A 21,015-nucleotide genomic window follows, 5' to 3' on the forward strand; every position below is an offset into this window, starting at 1 on the left:
TCCAGCCCCTGGGAGATCCTTCTTGTCAGCAAAAGGCCCCAGGCCCTCCCATGTCCATCATGGTGCAGCTGATGGGCTGCCCGCCCTCTGCCCTGGGCCAGGGGTCACTGCAGAAGCCCCCCCAGGCAGCCACACAGCCGTCTGGTGGATTTCCCAAGCTCTCATTGTTAAGAAAGGTATTTTGAGGAATATTAGGGGATAGAGGAACCCTTTTGTCCATGTCAGAAGCAAAGTGCTTTAGGGATAAACATCCCCAGAGGCTCCATCCGTGTCTCCTCATTGCTGGGAGAGGGAGCAGGAACAACCCCAGCCACGTGGCAAGCAAGACTCAGGTGACCGAGGAGAGAAAGGAGTGAGAGCCGCCTGCGTCCCCGCCTTCCCAGTCCATGAGCACCGCCCCAGAGACCTGAGGGTGTGCCTGCCGTCTCCGGGCACTCGCTCTACTGTCTTGGTGCGTTAGTCGTCTTTTCATGGCTTTAAAATACCCAAGGAGAACTTGTTGAGAAGGAAAAGATTTGTTTGAGCTTGCAGTTTAGGTGTTCATGGTTCAGAATCTGCGGGCCCCACTAGTCTGGTGTCTGGTAGAAGCTGGTAGGGATGGAGTGGGTTCAGAAGAGCCACCACATGGTGAGCTAGGCCGAACTGAGCTTAAATAACCAACCCTCCTGGGAGACCTACCTTCTGAGGACAAGCCCCCAGTGGCCAGAACACCTCCCAGCAAAAGCACCTGCCAGGTGCCATAATTAGATCAAATACCCACCCCGTCATACCTCAACCCTTAACTTTAAGACTTTGTGGTCTAAACAGCTGCATGAGCTTGGGGAGCCAAGTTGTGTTCAGTCCGTAACACTTGCTGGCTGCCAGGAACCAACCTGAGACAGCCACCTGTGTCCTAGACCTGCCTTCTGAGCATAAGTGCCCAAGAGTGAGTGCCGGGTCATTTCTGAGAGCACAGGAAGGAGGGAAGTGCAGTCCTCGCTGGGCAGGCGCACGTGGCGGTGGTCTGCAGTGCCTGGGCCACAGGCAGGTGGAAGGCCCAGGACATGAGCACAAGCAGACAGCAGAAATGCCATGCGCGCGGAGGTGGCTTTTCCCTGGGCCACGTGCGGTATATGCAGCCTCGGCCAGAGCGGCGTGAAGCACATGAGGTTTGAGTTCAGGCGTGTTTAGAAGCGGATTCTAGGACTCCCTGTGCCGGCCACAGAAATGGAAATGCCATGTGGTCATTTCCTCTCCTTTGCAAGCCAGGCGGGTCCCTGCTGCTCTTCTGTTCCTGCCTGGCAGAAGTGGTGAAAGACTGAAAAACCCTGCAATCGAGACAAGCTTCAATTTAACTGAAAGAGCGTGGAAAGGACATTGGGCTGGGGGCTGTTCACCTTGGGTTTGAGATGGAGGCGTGAACCCTGCACCCTGAGCCAGGTTTCACACCTGTGTCTTTGACCTTGAGAGGCTAGAAGATTCATGAACAGAGTGGGAGGTTTTGCACTCTGTCTGCTCACTCATTCCTTCCCTCCGACCACAACTTTTGTGTGATTTGCGTTTTGTCCCTGAAGCTGTTAATAGGTGTCCTGACGCAGAAGGCTCGGCGCCGGGTCCAGTTCACCCACGAGATGAGACATCTTACCAAGCACTGGTGTAGTGAGAGCAGGACAGGCGCTTCCCAGCCTTTGTGTTTTGTCTTTTGGGAACCCCCCCCAACCCTGTAACTCAGCTCGGGAGGTTGCATTTTTCTGACATTTGCATACATTCAAGGACTGTCAGTTGCAGATACATCTCCTCTTGTCCCCAGCTGTCCCAAAAGAGACCTTAGAGTCACCTTCCAGAACTCGGTGCCCTCGACAACACCTGGGTTTTCCTGTGTTCAGACGTTCCGTTGTTTTGCCTTAGAACTGAAAATGCTGACTCAGCGAAAAGGAGCACTCATTCAACCTGTAAAACAGCCACAAACAGGACAAGTCTCCCCTCCAAAAATACCTCTACATTTTTTAAGACTCTTTTTTACTTTAGTAGAAAAAAAAGGCTCTTGTTTGTCTTCCTAAACAGTGAAAAGAGAGACATTCACCAGTACAACTAGGTCTTCTGCACTCTGATGCTCTCACTTCCCTGGCGTGGAGATTAGGTTACCCCAGAATTGTCTCAGGGTCTAGCCTAACAGCCCCTCTTGGCTTTAATAACTCGCTTTGGGGACCCACATGGACCCTGGTGGGAGCGTTGTCCCCGGCAAGTACACTGGAGGCCAACCCTTCCCTGCCTGGGTCGTAATCAGAAGAGGCATTGCTGCCCGGCTGCTCTCTGGCCTCATAGCTGTGCCCCTTCCTGATCTCTCTGCCTGCGCCTGTGGGAGGAACCCAAGGGTTAGATCACGGGAAATCACTTACGTGCTCCACGTTCCGTAGGATGTTATGGTTTTTCCATGTCAAGTAGCTCTTCTGTCTCCTAAACATGGACTTCTCCTGTCTTTTTGAACTGTTCCCTGGTTTGTTTGTTTGTTTAAAAGATTTTATTTATTTATTTGACAGTTACAGACAGTGAGAGGGAGAGACAGAGAGAGGTCTTCCATCCACTGGTTCACTCCCTAGATGGCCGCAATGGCCAGAGCTGGGCTGATCCGAAGCCAGGAGCCAGGAGCTTTTTCTGGGTCTCCCACATGGGTGCAGGGGCCCAAGCACTTAGGCCATCTTCTGCTGCTTTCCCAGGCCATAGCAAAGAGCTGGATCAGAAGTGGAGCAGCCAGGACTCAAACCAGCACCCATATGGGTAGGCAGAGGATTAACCTACTGCGCCACAGTGCTGGCCCCTGTTCCCTGGTTTTAAAACAAAGTTTGAATTGGCACAGTGTTGTCTTTTATTAATAATCATCGTTTGAAAATTACTTTTTTAAATAATAAAAGTGTAACACGCCCAGCCCTGGTATACCAAATTTAACAAACTTTCTGTGTGCCTACCACAATATGTAAGAGGCCTGTAAAAAGTATGTGAGAAATACATGTTGCAAAAAACCTGCATGGACTTCAACATTTTTTGGAAGCAAAATAAATGTTCTGAATTATGTACTTAGTTTCACCTACTTATATGTAAGACAGAAAGAGACATAGAGACAGACAGAGATCTTCCACCCACTGGACCACTCCCCAAATGCCTGCAACACTCAAGGCTGGGCCAGGCCGGAGTCAGCTCAAGCCTCGCATGTTGGTGGTAGACACCCAGGTACTGGAGCCTCACCTGTCACCTGCCACCTCCTTTCTTGCGTCAGCAGGAAGCTGGCATCTGGAGCAGAGCTGGGACTTGAACCCAGGCGCTGCAGTATGGGATGCAGGCGACTTCATCACTACGTCTTAACCATTGCAGCGAACGCCTGCCCCAGCTCACCTCCTAATTCCATTTTCCACAAACTTCTAAGCACCCTCAGGCAAATCCGTATTTGAATCTCCAGGAGCTGGGGCTTCATCTTAATGGCATCGCTCTGTGTAATTACTCCGCAGCTACCTTTTCATGTTTCCGCCACGTAGCTGTCTTCTGTGTCCGTGCCTTCAGGCAGCTCTCACAGGGCCAGCACATGCCCCTGCAGTACCCACGGCCCCGTAAATCACAATTTTGTCACCATCAACAGACATCCCAGTTGTTCCCAGTTTTTCCCCTCTTACAAACCTTCCTGCAGTAAACAGTTTTGTGAACATATTGTTAGCATAGGAGCTTTTTCATAGGCGAGATAAAGGTTGTGCCCATTTATTAAATAGCACCTAATTACCTTCCCAAAAGGTTGCAGCAGTTCACATATCTTGTTGCAATTTGGGAGTGTCCATTTCTGCCCATTCTTACCAGTACTAGTTGTCACCAGTCCTTTTACATTTTGCCAATTGATAGACAAAAAATGGAGACTACTTAAGAGGTGTTTTGTATGTGTATCGCCACTTGTGTTTCTTTCACTGTGAATTGCCAGTTTATATATTTGCCCATTTTTCTTTTGTGTTGTTTGACTTAAATTTATAGGAATCTGAATCCCTACTATTAGGAACATTAACCTCTTCTCGTAAATGTTACCCACGATTTCTCTATGTATTTATAGCCTTTTTAGAGAAAAGTTTAAGTTTTATATAACCAGAGTGTCAGTCTTTCTCTTTATGACTTCTAGGTTTGCTGTGTTCTTTAAGAAGTCAGCTTGGGAATTTTTCTCTTGCCTTCAATGATGAGAAAACTGAACAAGTCATATTTAGTAGAAAAAGGTCACAAAACAGGATGCATAACAAGGTCCTCTTTTGTCTCATACATGTGCATGTAAATAATAAAATCAGTACAGAGAATAAGATAAAATTGGAAGCAAAGTTGGGGAGTAGGAGTATAGGGAACGTTTCATTTGTGTACATGTAATGTTTGAATTTCATATATGTGTATCCCACATAGGTTAATTTTTTTAATTGAGATGCCATTTCCATACCATAAAATGCACACTGTTAAAGTGAACAGTGGTTTTTAATATATTCGGAGTGTTGTACAGCACCACCATCTAATTCCAGAATGCTTTCTTTTTTTGCTTTAAGATTTTATTTATTTATTTGAGAGGTAGGGTTACAGACAGAGTCTTCCATCTGCTGGTGCACTGCCTAAATGGCCGCAACAGCGAGAGCTGAGCCCATCAGGAGCCAGGAGCTTCCTCCGAGTCTCCCACATGGGTGCAGTGGGTGTGCTTGGGCCATCTGCTGCTGCTTTCCCGGGCCATAGCAGAGAGCTTCATCAGAAGAGGAGCAGCCGAGACACGAAATGGCGCCCACAGGGATGCCAGCGCCACAGGCAGAGGCTCAGGCTACTGCGCCGCAGCGCCCACCCATCCAGAACACTTCCATGACACCGGAAGGAAACTCCGTCCCCATGAGCAGTGGCCCTCATTCCACACGACAGCCAACCCCAGGCAACCGCTGGTTGGCCTGTGGCTCTGCAGACTTTCATGATCTGGACATTTTGCATAAACGCAGTCTTACAACATACAGTATTTTATCTTGCTTCTTTCACGTAGAGTAATGTTTTCAGGGCTCCCCTCTGCCGTTGACACAGCAGCCAGGAACACTGTCCCGTGTCAGTACTTCATTGCTGTGTATTTCTGAATAACATTCTATTGTGCCGATCTGTTCGTGGGCCCAGGGACATTCAGAATAGCCACTTTGGGGTTATTATGAATGGTGCTGCTCTGGGCATTTGAGTGCAGGATTTCTTTGTAGACATATGCTTTCACTTCTCTTCATTATACACCCAGGAGTAGAATTGCTGTATCTTATGAATATAGTTAACCCGTTGGGGAACTAGCAGACTGCTTTCCAAGGTACCACTTCACATTCCCACCAGCAGGTAGGAAGGATCCGGTTTCCCCACATCCTCATCAACACTTGTTATTGTGCACTTTTTTTTTTCTTATTAATAACCACCTGGCCGTAACGTAGTATCTCATTGTGGTTTATAGGTGTGCTTCTGAAATTTGAAAATTACAGAGAAGTCACAGTCACTTTCCAAGTAGTAAGCTTTTTGTACCCAAAGCATTTCTAATGAATTGCAGGTTTCAGTAAAGACATACTAGAGAGATACATTCTTTGTATAGCCAAAAAGTGTTGATGAGTTGCATGTGCTTTCTCATCATGTTTTACACTGAGAGGGAAGAGTGAGTGGACACTGAGTGCAAAGTGCACTAGTAGAATGATACTAGCGCCACCCAGCAAACCAGAGGCCCAAGCAAGTGCAGTGTGTAAGAGGCGTAGCTCTGTGTGTGTGTGAGAGAGAGAGAGAGAGAGAGACAGACAGACAGACAGAGACAGAGGGAGAGAGAGATCCCGAAGAAACACTGAAATGATGTAGAAGAACCACGTCTGACTAACTCCCCCCGCCCAAATGCTAACCTTGAGACACATGTTGTGTGTCAAATTTTTGCAATCATTTTTGTGGTTTGGTGAATCAGGCCTGTTTTTTGAAGTGTCTGCAATTGGTCTGCTTAAGAAGAAGACGACCTGACTGAGCAGCACAGAAGTCAGCTCTGCTTCTGACGAAAGCCGTGTTTTCATGCTGCCTGGAAGAATCATCTTAGCTTCTGGAATGCCAAGCCGTCTTGAATGTCTGGGAGAAGAAGCTAGGTGACAGCGAGGACTGAGCAAGAGACCCAGGGCCTCCTAGCTATGAGGCCATTCAGGCTTTCCAAAGCACTTTCTCCACCCACTATCCAGTTCCCCCTTCAGAGTAATAAGCCCATCAGCTAAGGAGGACACCTGTTACCTCCCCCTGGTTCACAGATCCTCCGAGAACCCTGGGACACAGAATGAAAGACTTGGCTGAGGTCACACAACTAATGAATTACAGACCACGACTGAGTGACTCAGGGAGAGGGTGGGGGACAGTTGTGCAGGGAACATTTCTTGGTCTGGGAGGAGAGACTTTTGTCATTGGCATCTGCCTAGCGCTGAGTGGTCCCTGTCCAGCAGCAGCCCCAGGATCTCCAGCCCAGTGGGCATCTTGCTGCCTCCCCCAGCAACTCCCTGGGATCTGAGGTTTTAGCATGGCACACATTACGAGCCGTGGAGAGCTGGCCACGTCGTCCTATGTCGCGGGGTGTGGTGTCAGCAGCACCCCTCTCCCGTGACTCCCACTCAGCATCAGACAGTGAAGTCACAGCAGGAGTTAGGGCCGATTACCCCCAAACCGCTCTTCCACTGGGATCTCTGGAGGGAAGAGACTTGTGTGCGGCTTTTCCCGTAACATGTGCTTCTCCAGGAAACCGCAGCCTGTGCACCAGAGGCCCCAGGCGAGTGAGGTGGGCAGGAGGCATGGTGAGGTGAGGTGAGCCACATAGAGCACCGTCTGAGTACAACTCCGTACAGGCAAATGAGGATGATCACGGGGCAGCCCATCCGGGCAACAGTCGTCGTTTAGGGATGGGAGTTTTTTTCTCCATTTCTGTCTCACGTTTGCCTTTTCTGTAAGGAGTTACATCATTTGTTTAGAGAACTTTTTTTTTTAGCAGGGTGTGAGATGGTGGTTGAGGCTACAGAATGGGAGTAGTGTTGGCAGGGGAGAGAAGTGGAGCCACACGGTTCCCCCTTGGCGAGAAGAAAGTGCCGGCCTCAAGGTTACCTGCAGCCGCCTCTGGCTGGCTGGCAGGTGCACAAAGTACACGAGGAGGCGCGTTGAGACGCCAGGCCCCATCCACGTGTCACAGCTGATTCAAATCATAAGTCAAATCGTAAGTGGACTTGGGCAGGCTCCCACTGGGCGTCTTCAGGAGTTGTCATCTTTGTCATCTGTTGAAGCCAGAGGTCCCTGGGTGCAAGTCGGCACCATCTATCTGATGGCCGCAGAGCTGAGACCCAAAGGGCTAACCCTCCTCTGGTCGTCACTCAGCCGGGCGGCACAGATCCCTGACCTCCAGTCTGTTGCATTCGACAGGGAAGAGGAGAGTCGGTGCTTGGCTGGGGGCAGCCAAAATCAACACTAGCTCATTGTGCAAATAGTGGCGGTGGCCCATGGTGCCTTGTTGGCCCTTGGCTTGCTGACAAAGTGCCCTTGACTCTCTGCACCTCTGCTGAAAAGCGAAGGGGTAGGCCTGGAGCTGCAAGACATCAACACCCACCTGCAAAGCCCATGCCCTTCCCACGCAGCCTGCCTGCCCAGAGCCATGTGTGGCCGTGAGGATGTGAACCAGCCATTGGCAGGGGTGGAGGTGATGGTTGGCAGGGCTCTTGGTCTGCTCAGGTTGGCTGCTCTCCACTGGGGAGAGGGACCGGGGCATGGAAGTCAGACTTGTGCTGAGACATCAACTCGCAGTGAACAAGCTCAGTGCAGGATATAAAGATGGGAAGCCCTAAGCATTAATGCCCCAGAAGAAAGAGGTGGAGGGCCCTGGCCTTGGCCTTGGCCTTCTCATTATGTTTCCACTTTCCAAGGCCGAGTCCTCTTATGTGACCTTCTGGCCTCATGTGGAGAATGTGTGGACCACAGGAACTTTGTGGTTGCCCAAGACAGGAATGTTCTCCAAGGGACCGGAAGGCTAGGCACTGCCCTTGACCTCCAGGGCACATGCCTGCTGGCTTGGAACCTGCCAGTCAAATCATAAGTGGACTTGGGCAGGCTCCCACTGGGCGTCTTCAGGAGCACAGCCCGGACTCCCCACCTGTTCATCCACAGGTGCCCCCCTTGCTTCAGGGGCAGCAGACCCAGTGAAAAACAGAGAGGGGACTTTAACGCAGGGGAAAAAAAAACAACAACAACAACAACAAACTAGAGTTGACCATTCTCTGACCCTCTTTAAAAGCAGCTCTGCTGAAATTTTATATGGCCTTTTGCTTCAAGGACTTTGACACTAGCATTGTTGATTTTTCCTTTTTCCCACCCATCCTCTCTCCCCTCGTGTTTTCCATCTGCCGTCACAATGATTTTACCTACGGCAGCTCCTGGTAGAGCTGCGCTCTCTTGCCATTGACTGGGGCCCAGGCAGTAGGTATGTTTTCTTTCTGAACGGAGTAAACCCAGTGTAGAGCAGAAGCGCAGAGGGGCAAACGCCACGAGCCCGTAAAGGGCCACAGCCTCTGCTGTGTGGCGACATCCGTGTCCCCAACAACAGACCTCTTGTGTTACGGAGACACTCTCCAGGATCTGAGTGTCCGTTTGTTATCCAAAGCATATAAAAGGGAAATCAAACATTCTTTCATATCATTATAAGCCCTGTGTAAATAACGCACCATGGACAAAGGCCATCCCCTCTCTCCCCCACTCCAGCCCATAACAAGGAGCTGCTTGTCCTGGCTGTCTGTCTTTAGCTCTTGGAGCAGAACTAAGCTGAGAGTGGCATAACGTGCCCTGCTCTGGGCCAAAATTCTACAGGTGTCACGGTTCAGGGTTCACCATGTGGAGGTTGAACGCCCATTGGAAGCCTCCAGCAAATGCCACGTTGAGTAGGCTCAGAGCTGTGAAGTAACTGACAAGGAAATTGCACCTGACCACAGAGAACTCAAGTGATCATTTCCTATGTTTGCCTTTGTGCATGGGATTAACTCGCCGCAAATGCCAGGCTCAGGACTCAAGTCTGCCTGTGTGTGAGGCAACCAAAGAGAAACCCTGAGCGTGGGGTGAAGTAGCCTTATCCCCCACTCCCTTGGAGAGCACCGACGTCACCCTTCAGCCTCTGGATGCTAACAAGAGGTTGCTTTCTTCACCCAAACGTATTTTGATCACTGAACCCAGGCCCATGTGTTTTTCTGGCTACTCAGGTTCACTGGAATCCATGTGTTCAGTCTTCTGAAATACTACCGACCCATCCTGTGTGGCCAATCTGAGTTGTGATGTACTGTAAGGATAAAATACGCTTTGGATTTTGAAAAATACACCACCCCAAAAATATGAAATACCTCGTTTGTAATTTTCTTACCTTAACTGCGTGTTGGAAATGTTTCAGCTATATCAGGTTAAATAACATTAAAATTAATCTCACCTGCTTCTTTCTTCTGTTAATGGGACTGCTGGGAAACTGAAAATCACCTGTCTATTAAGTAGACAGTACTGGCTTAGGGTTAGACGGAAGTTTAGGTGTGTAGCGCCATCTGCTGACCCATCTGAAGCAGATGCAAACATGGGCAAGAATTAAGCAAATGCATCTGGGAAACACCTGGTGTTGGCCTAGCCATACACAATCCTCCTTTCTCAAGAGTTTCTGAAACAGGACCAGAACTGAACCTGGGGGGCTGGCGCTGTGGCATCCCACATGGGCATCGATTCAAGTCTCAGCTGCTCCACTTCCAATCCAGCTCCCTGCTATGGCCTGGGAAAGCAGCGGAGGATGGCCCAAGTCCTTGGCCCCTGCACCCACATGGGAGACCCGGAAGAAGCTCCTAGCTTTGGATCAGCGCAGCTCCGGCCATTGGGCCAGCTACTGATTTCCCAGGCCATAAACAGAGAGCTGGATCGGAGGCTTAACCTACTCTGCCTCAGCGCCAGCCCCTGTTCTCCTCTTAAGAAACATCTCAAACTGCCATAGGCTTGTGGTCCACAACAGAGGGAGGACACACACCCAACTCTGCAGGGTCTGGGTCCTCTTTTTTGGTAATGCAAATTTGCTTTGATTTTCAGCAGTTTGAAAGCAGGATTCTTGCCAATAAAGGACCTGTATTCATTATCTAGTGCCGCATGATAAATCACCCCGAAACTTAATGGCTTGAAATACCAGCGCTCATTGAACAACTCTGACAGTTGCCTGGAGCCAGGAATTCAGGAGCACCCCATCTGAGCAATTCTCAGGATCTCCCCCGGGGTGAAGTCAGACGTGAGCTGGGGCTGCAGTCATCGGGAGGCTTGCGTGGAGCTGGAGAATCCCTCTCCACACGGCAGAGCTGCCTGAGTGTCCTCCCAGCACGGCGGCTGGTTTCCCCCGGAGCGAGCAGTCTAAGAGGCCTCCTGGGAAGCCACAGTGCCTTTTTTGTGCCCTGCCCTCGGAAATGACACCCATTGCTTCCACCACATCCTAGTGCTCCCGAGGCAGGAACACGCACCCCACCCCTTCCCAAAGGAATGTCAGTGTTACAAGAAAATGTGCCATGGAACGGCCGTTTCTGAGAAACACGATCTAGCAACATGCCTACCACGTCTCTAGCACTGTACAGCTAAAACTACTGCCCTGCTTTGCAGACGAGCGAACAGAGACTCAGGTGAAAGAACTTGCCCGAGCTCTCATCTCCCGTGAGGGCTAAAGTCCCCGTCTCCTCCTGACTCCCGCCCCACGCTGGTGGAGCCTATCCAATGTTGTAACTCAGAACCCTGCTGCATTGGGTCATCTTTCCAGCCTCTCCAAGGTTGGGGGTGGGAGGAGGCGCTCCATTCATCTAAGTGCTTTGCATAAATCCTTGTCTTTTCATTGAATTGGGCTCTGTGACTTGTGCAAGTAGGTTATGGCTGTTAGCATTCTTCTTAAGAAGTAATACAGCAATGAAAAATGACCCATCTTCCAATATTCTTCCATGCCGTTTGCTTCAAAAAGATAACTACATTATTATTTGTGTGTTCTTGTTGTCTTTGATTATCTGGATGTCACATTTGACTTATATTTGAAACAGGAAAGAATTGATGACTGCTTGCTTTCAATTGCTTTTAGTTTTCATTCTACCTGGTCAAAGGAGATTGAACCATTATTTGCAGCGTCTACCCATCAGAATGAAGAGGACCACCCAACGGCCATACTCACATTGTGTCATTCTTGGTTGCAGGTCAAACTTCCTTTTCCCGTAGACCAGATCACAGACCTTCCCCGGAACGACTTCCAGATGATGATTAAGATGCACAAGCTAACCTCAGAACAGTTAGAGTTCATTCACGACGTCCGAAGGCGCAGCAAGAACCGCATCGCGGCCCAGCGCTGCCGCAAGAGGAAACTGGACTGTATTCAGAACCTAGAATGTGAAATCCGCAAATTGGTGAGTGGACCTGTCTGCTGCAATCAGCCAGAACCGCTGGGCAGTTACAGCAAGGCAGGCTGGAGAGGTAGAGAAGGGGCACCCTCAGGAAAGCTTGGATTGAGTTCTTTTTTTTTGTTTTTAAGGCTTATTTCTGTTTGAGAGGTAGAGGTACACAGAGAGAGGGAGAGAGACAGAGAGGTCGTCCGTTCACTGGTTCACTCCCCAAATGTCAGCAATGGCTGAGGCTGGGCCAGGTTGAAACCAGGAGCCGGGAGCTTCTTCCGGGTCTCCCACGTGGGTGCAGGGGCCCAAATACTTTGGCCATCTTCCACTGCCTTTCCAGGCCATAGCAGAGAGCTGGATCAGAAGAGGAGCAGCCAGGACTCAAACTGGCACCCCTATGGGATGCTGGCATTACAGGCAGTAGCTTTACCCGCTATGCCACAACACCAGCCTCTGGAGTTATTTTTAAATAAGTGATTTTTTAGTAAGTTTTAAATAAGTTTCTCAACAGAAATATAGTAGCTTTGCATCTGCAGTGTGTGTGTGTGTACGTGCGTGCACGCTCACGTGGCGATGTGGTAGCATGTCACTGTTTTATATCCTTCAGCCATCTGCATAGAGCTGGTTCTTTATTTCACGTTCAACATGTAATGATAGCTGGCATCTGCTGTATGCGTCTCCAAGGTCTCCTAAACTGGTTTTGGGGGTGATCACATTGAATCCTCCCATCAGCCCTGTGTCTCAGTTGTGTCCCATTTACAGAGGAGGAGCCCAGAGTGCAGAGAGGAGGTATCCTCCAAGGACACAGCCGAGTTTGAATGCCAACTCCCCCATGCAATTCTACATCGTGTGTTTGTAACGCTGCCTTCCTGGTGTCCTAGCAGAGAAGCAGGGTTGGAGATAGGATGTCTCCGAGAGGACTTCAAGAAGTTCGTGGAAAAGAGATTCAGAGATAAGTTTATTTTGGTGCAAAAAAAAAAAAATGTTGAAATGCACACATGGTTGGGGCCGGCACCGTGGCTCACTTGGTTAATCCTCTGCCTGCAGCACCGGCATCCCATATTGGCACCGGGTTCTAGTCCCGGTTGCTCCTCTTCCAGTCCAGCTCTCTGCTGTGGCCCGGGAGGGCAGTGGAGGATGGCCCAAGTCCTTGGGCCCTGCACCCACATGGGAGACCAGGAGAAGCACCTGGCTCCTGGCTTCAGATTGGTGCAACGCCAGCTGTAGCAGCCATTTGGAGAGTGAACCAACAGAAGGAAGACCTTTCTCTTTGTCTCTCTGTCTCTCAGTCTCACTGTCTATAACGCTACCTGTCAAATAAATAGATAAATAAAAAGAAAGAAATGCACACATGCATGTTTTTTTTCATAATACACATTTCCATGAATTCTTGGAAGATTCACTAGGGCTGACCATCTGCTGGTGCCCCTGTGGTCCCAGCACCCTTGGGTGTGCAGTCCTGCCTCAGAGTGGCTGCCTTCCCTTTCCCTGTCCCCAAGACTGCTGTGTCTCAAGGGACAAATTCCCATCCTCCAGGCTCCTTCCCACTCAGAGGTTTGCCACCCATCCCCTTCCCCTGATAAGCAGTTATAAGCTACAGCAATTAAATCCTGGCCGTCTGGCTCCTGACAGCAGGTGGAAGGCAGTGGACTTAACTCATTCAGCTTGTCCTTTCTGTGTGCAGACAGTGGAAGCCCAGTGTGGATTTGAGCCTGGCTGAAGAACAAGGAGCCCATGTGTGCTCCTGATCTGCATTCGGGTACTCAGACTATTGGCAGCTACCCCTCTGCCGCATGGAAAACCAGTGTCCTAGTGAGAACCTAAGAGCAAGGAGGCGATACTGGAAAAGCACAGGCAGATGTTCTGTGTTGCCAAGATAGCTCTGGACTTCTGGGTCTTTTTTTTTTTCTTTTTTAGTTTTATTTATTTGAGAAACAGGAATTGAGATTCACACCCCAATTGCCCCCCAACAGCCAAGGCTGGGCCAGGCCAAAGCCAGGATTCAGGAGCTCCATCTGAGCCTTCCATGTGGGTGGCAGGGACCCAAATACTTGAGCCATCACCTGCTGCCTCTCAGGGTGTACATTAGCAGGGAGCTAGAATGCTATGTGGAGTTGGGATTGTATCCCAGGCATTCAGATACTTTTTGTAGCAAAGTAGGGAAACGCTGCCATGTTCCACTGCTCCCTTTTGCCTACAAAGTAACACCTGTGCTCCCTAGTAAACCTTAAGCTGTCCTACATGATCCAGTCTGTAGCTGCCCCTCCAGCATCACCTTCCACTTCCTTCCTGACTTGAGGCTAATAAAATGAAACTGCATCTCCCCCACATCGGCTGTTCTGTACCTCTGCCTTGTGCCCATGGTGTTTCCCCTCTTCTTTGGACACTCCTCTACTTTTTCCTTGTCTGACCAGCTCCTGACAAGCTGCCATCTGTAGCACCGGCATCCCATATGGGCACCAGTTCAAGTCCAGGCTTCTCCACTTCAATCCAGCTCCCTGCTAAGGCACCTGGGAAAGCAGTGGAAGATTGCCCAAGTGCTTGGGGCCCTGCCACCTACATGAAAGAGCTGGAAGAAGCTCCTGGCTCCTGACTTCAGCCTGGCCTGGCCCTGGCCATTGCAGTCAATGAGCCAGTGGATGGATCTTTCCCTGTCTCTCTCTCTCTCTAACTCTTTCAAATAAATAAATCTTTAAAAATAAAAAAGTTCATGAAAATTAGAATAAAAAAATAGACTCAGGTCATGCATTATCTCTCCAGGAAACTGGCCATTCCTGAGTCTCCTATCAGCCTGGGCACCTGCCCCACACCCTGATCTAGCCTCTGGATGAGTGCTTGTCAGTCTTGTCTTATCTGTGGGTTGTCTGTCTCGCCATCCCCCAGCCCTAGACTGTCATCTCCTCAAGGAAGGATGGTGTCTAAATGCTGTCACGTTCTCAGCTCTCAGGAAATCCCTGTGACCCCCCCAAGTTGAGGGATTATGAGTTCCTTCTTTCTTTCAAAACAATTTTTTTGCTGTCATTTTATATACATTTTTTAAAGATTGTATCTATTTGAGAGGTAGAGTTAGAGAGAGAGGGAGAGACACAGAGAGAAGTCTTCCATCCTCTGGGTCACTCCCCAGATGGCCGCAACAAACGGAGCTAGGCCTGTCCAAAGCCAGGAGCTAGGAGCCTCTTCTGGGTTCCACAAGTGGGTGCAGGGGCCCAAGCACTTGGGCCATCTTCCACTGCTTTCCCAGGTCATAGCAGAGAGCCAGATCAAAATGGTGCAGCCAGGACTTAACCAGCACCCATGTGTAATGGCCGCTGTGGCTGGCGCACTGCGACCGGCGCACCGCGCTGAACCAAAGCCAGGAGCCAGGTGCTTCTCCCGGTCTCCCATGCGGGTGCAGGGCACAAGCGCTTGGGCCATCCACTCCCAGGCCACAGCAGAGAGCTGGACTGGAAGAGGAGCAACCGGGACAGAATCCGGCGCCCCGACTGGGACTAGAACCTGGGGTGCCAGCGCCGCAGGCGGAGGATTAGCCTAGTGAGCCACGGCACCAGCCTAGAGCTTTGTGCTTCTAAGCAAGGCCTGATTTCTGCTCCTTTGCTGCAGACTGAAACACTGTGACACATGGCCCCTTGTGTCCTTGCCCCTAGCAAGTGACCTGGAGCATTTGCAGATACAGTCAGCCACAGTGATGCGGCAGAACCAGGTCTGAGGTTGCTCTCGGGGTGGCCACTTCGCAGATTGCCAGGTTACCAGGAGACAAGTGCAGGATGTGTGTAAGATGTTTCTCCCCAAGGAGACCTGCCAGATGCGCTTTGTTTCGTGTCCACCCCACCCCCACCCGCCAGCCAGGGCGCTGTGCCCACTTGTCTGGCCTTGAGTGGCAGGGATGGTGCTGGCGGGCTGGCGGGCCAGGGCCGCCCACCCCTGCGCACTGCCACCCGTCACAGTCCCCAGCAGGCCCACTCCCATGTTGTCTCCCACACACCCAACTTGTGCAGACTCACATAATGTATTTCTCTTGAGTTGCACTTGTACATCTGTTTATTTTTCATTTTTAAAGCATGTTTTCTTGATCAATTTATAAATATTTGAGCAGGTGCCCTTTCCCTGTGTAAATCTCTCCCAATACACATGCCCACGCTGCCTGCCAGACTGCATTCACATTCCCACACGCTGCTGCCGCCGCTGCTGCTGCCACCACCAGCGCCTCCCCCCGCGCCTCCCACCCACCCTTGCAAAGGGCCCCCTGAGGACTCACTTTGTGCAGCTTCAGGTTCTTCATCCACTTCCATGGGGAGCCTCTCCTCTCATACAAATATTTATAGGAGGGGCCAGCACAGTGGCACAGCAAGTTAAGCTGCCGTCTGCAGTGCTGGCATCCTGTATGGGCACCTGTTCGAGTCCTGGCTGCTCCTCTTCTGATCTAGCTCCCTGCAAATGTGCCTGGGAAAGCAGTAGAAGATGGCCCAAGTGCTTGGGCTCCTGCACCCATGTGGGAGACCCAGAGGAAGCTCCTGGCTCCTGGCTTCAACCTGGCCCAGCCCTGACTGTGGGGGCCACTGGGGGAGTGAACCAGTGGAGGGAAAAAAATCTCTCTCTTTCTCTCTCTCTCTCTCTCCTTCCCTCCTCCTCTCTCTGTAACTCTGCCTTTCAAGTGAATATCATCAAATAAATCATTAAATATATATAAAGATAGATAGGAAAACCTGAGTGGTGCCAACTTCCTATTCCTGATAGGGTGATGAATATTAGTCACACAGGAGCCTCTCTGGGGTTGTATTAAATGGGAGACACATCTCAAACCTTGGGACTGGACGTGAGGGCCCAGGCCCGATGCTTGTCTCACCCTGCCCCATCTGGAACTCTCTACCCATCCCCTAGCTGTCCTACCAAGGGCCAGGGCACTGCTGGTGCTGGTTGCTGATGGCCGATGTGTTTGAGTCATTTTACATAGACTGTTCTCTTAGAGCGGTTTTCAGTTCACGACAAAGCTGAACAGAATATGCAGAGATGCCCTGTGCCCCTGTCCCCACGTGTTCTCCCCTCCCCCGCCAGAGCAGCACATTTGCCACAAGCGAAGAACCCACATCTGACACAGCGTCCTCACCCCAAGTCCACACCGCGGCTGTGTGCTCTCTGAGCTCTGACAGGTGCACAGTAAATGACTCAGAGCCACCTTCACAGTCCCGTCCAAGGGAGTTTCCCGCCCTGGAGTCCCCGCCGTGCCACCTCTTCATCCCCCCCATCCCACCCTAACCACTGGCAGCCGCCGTCCTTTCTCTGTCGCCATAGCTCTTCCTTTTTCAGGATGTCAGGGAGTTAGAATTGACCTGTTTTGCCCGTCAGAAATGGCAGCCTAGGCAGACGCCGCAGCTCACTAGGCTAATCCTCCGCCTGCGGCACCAGCATTCCGGGTTCTAGTCCCAGTCGCCCCTCTTCCAGGCCAGCTCTCTGCTGTGGCCCAGGAGTGCAGTGGAGGATGGCCCAAGTGCTTGGGTCCCTGCACCCACATGGGAGACCGGGAGAAGCACCTGGCTCCTGCCTTCAGATCAGTGCAGTGGGCTGGCGTAGTGCGCCAGCCGCGGCGGCCATTGGAAGGTGAACCAATGGTAAAGGAAGACCTTTCTCTCTGTCTCTCTCACTGTCCACTCTGCCTGTCCAAAAATTAAAAAAAAATGGCAGCCTAATACATCTGGGGGAGATTAGCACACACCAGGTTTGGTACTGAGTTTTCCACTTGGTTCTCTACAAACCCCAGATTCTGTGAAACCAGGACACTGACTGCCTGCAGTTTTCTGGTTGGTGGTGATTTTGCTGGTGGCTTGCCTGGGCCTCAGAGAGGGAGGAGGGCGGTGGCATTAGTGGCCTGTCTGGATGGCCCACCCAGGTGAGAGATGTACAGGTGTGTTTCAGGCTCCCTGGACCCGTATCTTTTTTTTTTCCTAAGATTGATTTATGTGGGGGCCAGCACTGTGGCATAGTGGGTTAAAGCCCTGGTCTGCAGCACCGGCATCCCATATAGGCGCCAGTTCCGTTTTGCTTCCAATCCAGCTCCTTGCTAACATGCCCGGGAAGGCAGTGGAGGATCGCCCAGGTCCTTAGACCCCTGTACCCAAGTGGGAGACCAGAGGAAGCTCCTTTCCTGGCTCCTTGCCTCGGATCAGCCCAGCTCCAGCCATTTTGAGCACTTGGGGAGTGAACCAGCAGGTGGAAGATATCTCTCTCTCTCTCTCTCTCTCTCTCTCTCTCTCTCTCTCTTTCTCTCTCTCTCTCTCTCTCTGTAACTCTTTCAAATAAATCTTTTTTTAAGATTTATTTTATTTATTTATTTATTTATTTGAAAGGCTGAGTAACAGAAAGAGATCTTCCATTTGCTGGTTCACTCCCCAAATTACTGCAACAGCCAAGACTGGGCCAGGCCGAAGCCAGGAGCCTGGAACTCCATCCAGGTGTCCCACATGCGTGGCAGGGGTCTGAGCACCTGGACCATCCTCTGCTGCTTTCTCAAGTGCATTGGCAGGAAGCTGGCTCAGAAGCAGAGCAGCAGGGACTTGAACCGGCAACCATATGGGATGCTGGCATTGTAGGCCATAGCTCAGCAGAGAATATGCAAAGTTGGAACACTCCCACCCCACCCCACCCCCAGGAATGAGGTGCTGTGTGTAACCCAGACCTGCTGAAGCCCTCTCTTTTGTTCCTGTGCAGGTGTGTGAGAAGGAGAAGCTATTGTCAGAGAGGAACCAGCTGAAAGCGTGCATGGGGGAACTGCTGGACAACTTCTCCTGCCTCTCCCAGGAAGTGTGCCGAGACATCCAGAGCCCCGAGCAGATCCAGGCCCTGCACCGCTACTGCCCCGTCCTCAGACCCATGGATCTCCCCGCAGCCTCCAGTGTTAGCCCTGCGCCCCTGGGCGTCGAGCAGAGCCTTGCAGCCTCCCAGTGTGCGGCTGGGGAAGCCGCACCCTGCTGCTTGGATCCCGGTGCCGCTCCCCCGGGGCCCTCCTGGGTGCCCAGCACCACCTCGGAGAACTGCACTTCTGCGAGAAGGCTGGAAGGCGCGGACGCGGGCACCTTCTCTGAGCGAGGCCCTCCCCTTGAACCCAGAAGCCAAACGGTGACCGTGGACTTCTGCCAGGAAATGACTGACAAGTGTACAACTGACGAGCAGCCCAGGAAAGATTACACCTCGTGACTCGGCTCTGCCACCCGGTCCTCACGGGCGCCGGTCACCTGTGGTCTGGAAGAACCGAGAAGGAATTTGGTGCACACTACAGCAGTTTCAGCAGCAATACTGTTCCGAAGTAGGCCCTCCTCTGTTTGAGCAGGAGTGACAGCTAGTGACCTGATTCACAATGGTGCTACCCCTTGCCCCGGCGAGGAAGACAACAGTGCTGTCTGTCTGTCTCGGCTTCATTTCAGTCTTCACAGGGATAGACGATTAACACCTCTAGGACCCAGCCTCGGATTTTTTTTCTCAGTGGCCCATGTCACAAACCGTATCTCAGGAATTTCTTCTGAATGTTCAATTTTTTTCATTGAAGACAGCTTCTATACACATCAAAGTTTTATAGCTAGACTGTACATATTATATATAATATATATAAAATATATATATCTCTCTCTCCATATGCAAAAGTCCTGCATGCCTCAATTTTCTCATCCTGAAACTGGAAATGTCATTTCTCAGTTCTCAACAGGTTCCAACATTCCTCTTCTTTTTGTCTCTGATGCTACACCTCGTTTGCTAACTGTTAACATGGTCAATTTTTTCCCTTGCTTCACGGTTCAATTTGTACTTATTTATGGATGAAATTCAATGTTGGAAGCTCTTTTCAAAATTTTATTTCAGGCCTTTTTTTTCCTTTCGTTTGGTTTGGGCACCACCAGATGGTGTCATTTGAGCATTGTGGGTTTGTTTTTTGGATTTTTTTTTTTTCTTGCAGATACTGTACAGTAACGGTCAACTTTGCCACTTGCACTGAGTTTTGGGTCAAACCTATTTTCTTAAATGAAGTTGTAACTTCAGTATAACTCAAGTATACTGTATATTCTTTGCTTTTTAGTTAAAAGGTAAAACATTTTAGCTAATGAAAAAGCACTCAGGTGATAATTATGTAGGAAAAACAATCTTGCCAAATAATGACTTCATCCTAGGATGTGTAGACAATAATCTGCTTGACTATTTTTATATTTCACCTCCTCCCCACCTGTCCCTAAGTCCAGTTTAAATGCAGATAGAGTTCAGAGTTGATACTGGATGTTCAGATTTCTAAGTGGGGAGAGTTTGGACATCTCACTCCAAAGTGCATCAGAGTAGCAGAATCCATGATTTCCTACCAGAACTCAGCAGGCGTTGGCTCCTAGAAATCAAGTCAGAACTGCCTTCTCACCAGGGAGTCAGGCCCTTCGGTTCCACACTTCCCCAGGACCTGCCTTGCTCTTGGAAGTGTTAGGCAGTGGGTCCTCCTCCTCTGAAGGCCGAGGCTCACCAACCCCTCTCTCCTACCCCGGAGCAGAGCGGCCTCCCAGGACATCCCACAGGAGGGGATTCAAATCTGAATGAATCCCAGCCCCAGACGCCTGCCCCTAAGAGGCGGCACTCGGGGTTACCCAGTATAGGAGAGAGCAGGGCGGAATGGAGCCCAGCTCCATCCCTGACGCAGGCTAATGCATTTCTTTCTCCTTTCTGCCTCCAAACGCTTTGAGTTGTAGTCTGCAGGTCTCTCGTCTGAAGTCAGCTTCCTTCTGAGGCTTTGGACAAGATACCGCCAGGAGCCCTCCCTGCCCCTCTTCCCCAAACACACTCCCCTCTCCCACCACCCCCCATCCTCACCTGATGCTAATTTTCTTCTCTTGCTGCAAAAGGGGTTGGCTTGCAACCCAGAAGAGCAGCTTCTCTTGGCTCTGGCGGAGGGGGGGACGTGCGGGCCCCTGGCCACGTTTACAGGAAGGTGTGCCCCGAAGGAGGGGGCCTCAGCTCCCTCCCTCCAGTGGTCCCTGCCTTGCTGTGCAGCCCGAGGCCTGCTCCAGCCTGGCTGTGGAAGACAGTCCAGAAAGGTTTGATGTGGGGGTGGGGTGGTGGGCAGTGGGGACTAGATGGTTGACTTCGTTTCTTTATTTGTGCCATTGTTTGGACAATATTAAAGCTGCATGTAAAGGGGAAATTAGTATATGATTAGTAGGCAAAAAGTGAAATCATAGTAACATGTTTTAGTATTATTAACTTTTTTCTGTACAAATATTAGCGCTAAATGTTGAAATATGTATGAATGCCAGAAATTTGTTGGTTCATGCAGTAGGATTTTTTTTTTTTAACAAAAGGCTTTTCTTTTTTGAATAGTTCCACTTGGAAAGCCTGCCTCTGGGTTTCTGGTCTCTCTCACGTGCGTGTGTACATGTGTGCGCTTGTCTGAGACGGATTGTGATGGAGCTGTGTTTCCTTATGGTCGGTGAGTGGAGCGTGTTGGCCTCATAGAATGGTTCTGTGCTACCCTGTGAGGTTTGCCTTTATGGAGAACTGGTGACAGCGGCAATGAAAACGCAGTGTGAATCCCGTGGTAGCTCAGAAGGCCTGTGCTGGGGCGGAGGAGTCGGCGGACAGT

At 50.6% G+C, this 21,015-nt stretch overlaps 1 protein-coding gene across 1 annotated transcript in view; it reads left to right on the forward strand.

The window, feature by feature from the left end:
- BACH2 (BTB domain and CNC homolog 2) overlaps positions 1–20,725 on the forward strand; it is a 396,258-nt gene extending 375,533 nt beyond the window's left edge. Inside the window, exons 6-7 of the mRNA XM_070073780.1 lie at positions 11,226–11,432; positions 18,120–20,725. Coding sequence (XP_069929881.1) covers positions 11,226–11,432; positions 18,120–18,605 — 693 coding nt within the window. The 3' untranslated portion in view covers positions 18,606–20,725. The remainder of the gene's footprint in view (positions 1–11,225; positions 11,433–18,119) is intronic.
- The last annotated feature ends 290 nt before the right edge of the window (positions 20,726–21,015 follow it).

Source organism: Oryctolagus cuniculus, chromosome 5 (genome assembly GCF_964237555.1).
Source record: "Oryctolagus cuniculus chromosome 5, mOryCun1.1, whole genome shotgun sequence".
Classification (NCBI taxonomy): domain Eukaryota; kingdom Metazoa; phylum Chordata; class Mammalia; order Lagomorpha; family Leporidae; genus Oryctolagus; species Oryctolagus cuniculus.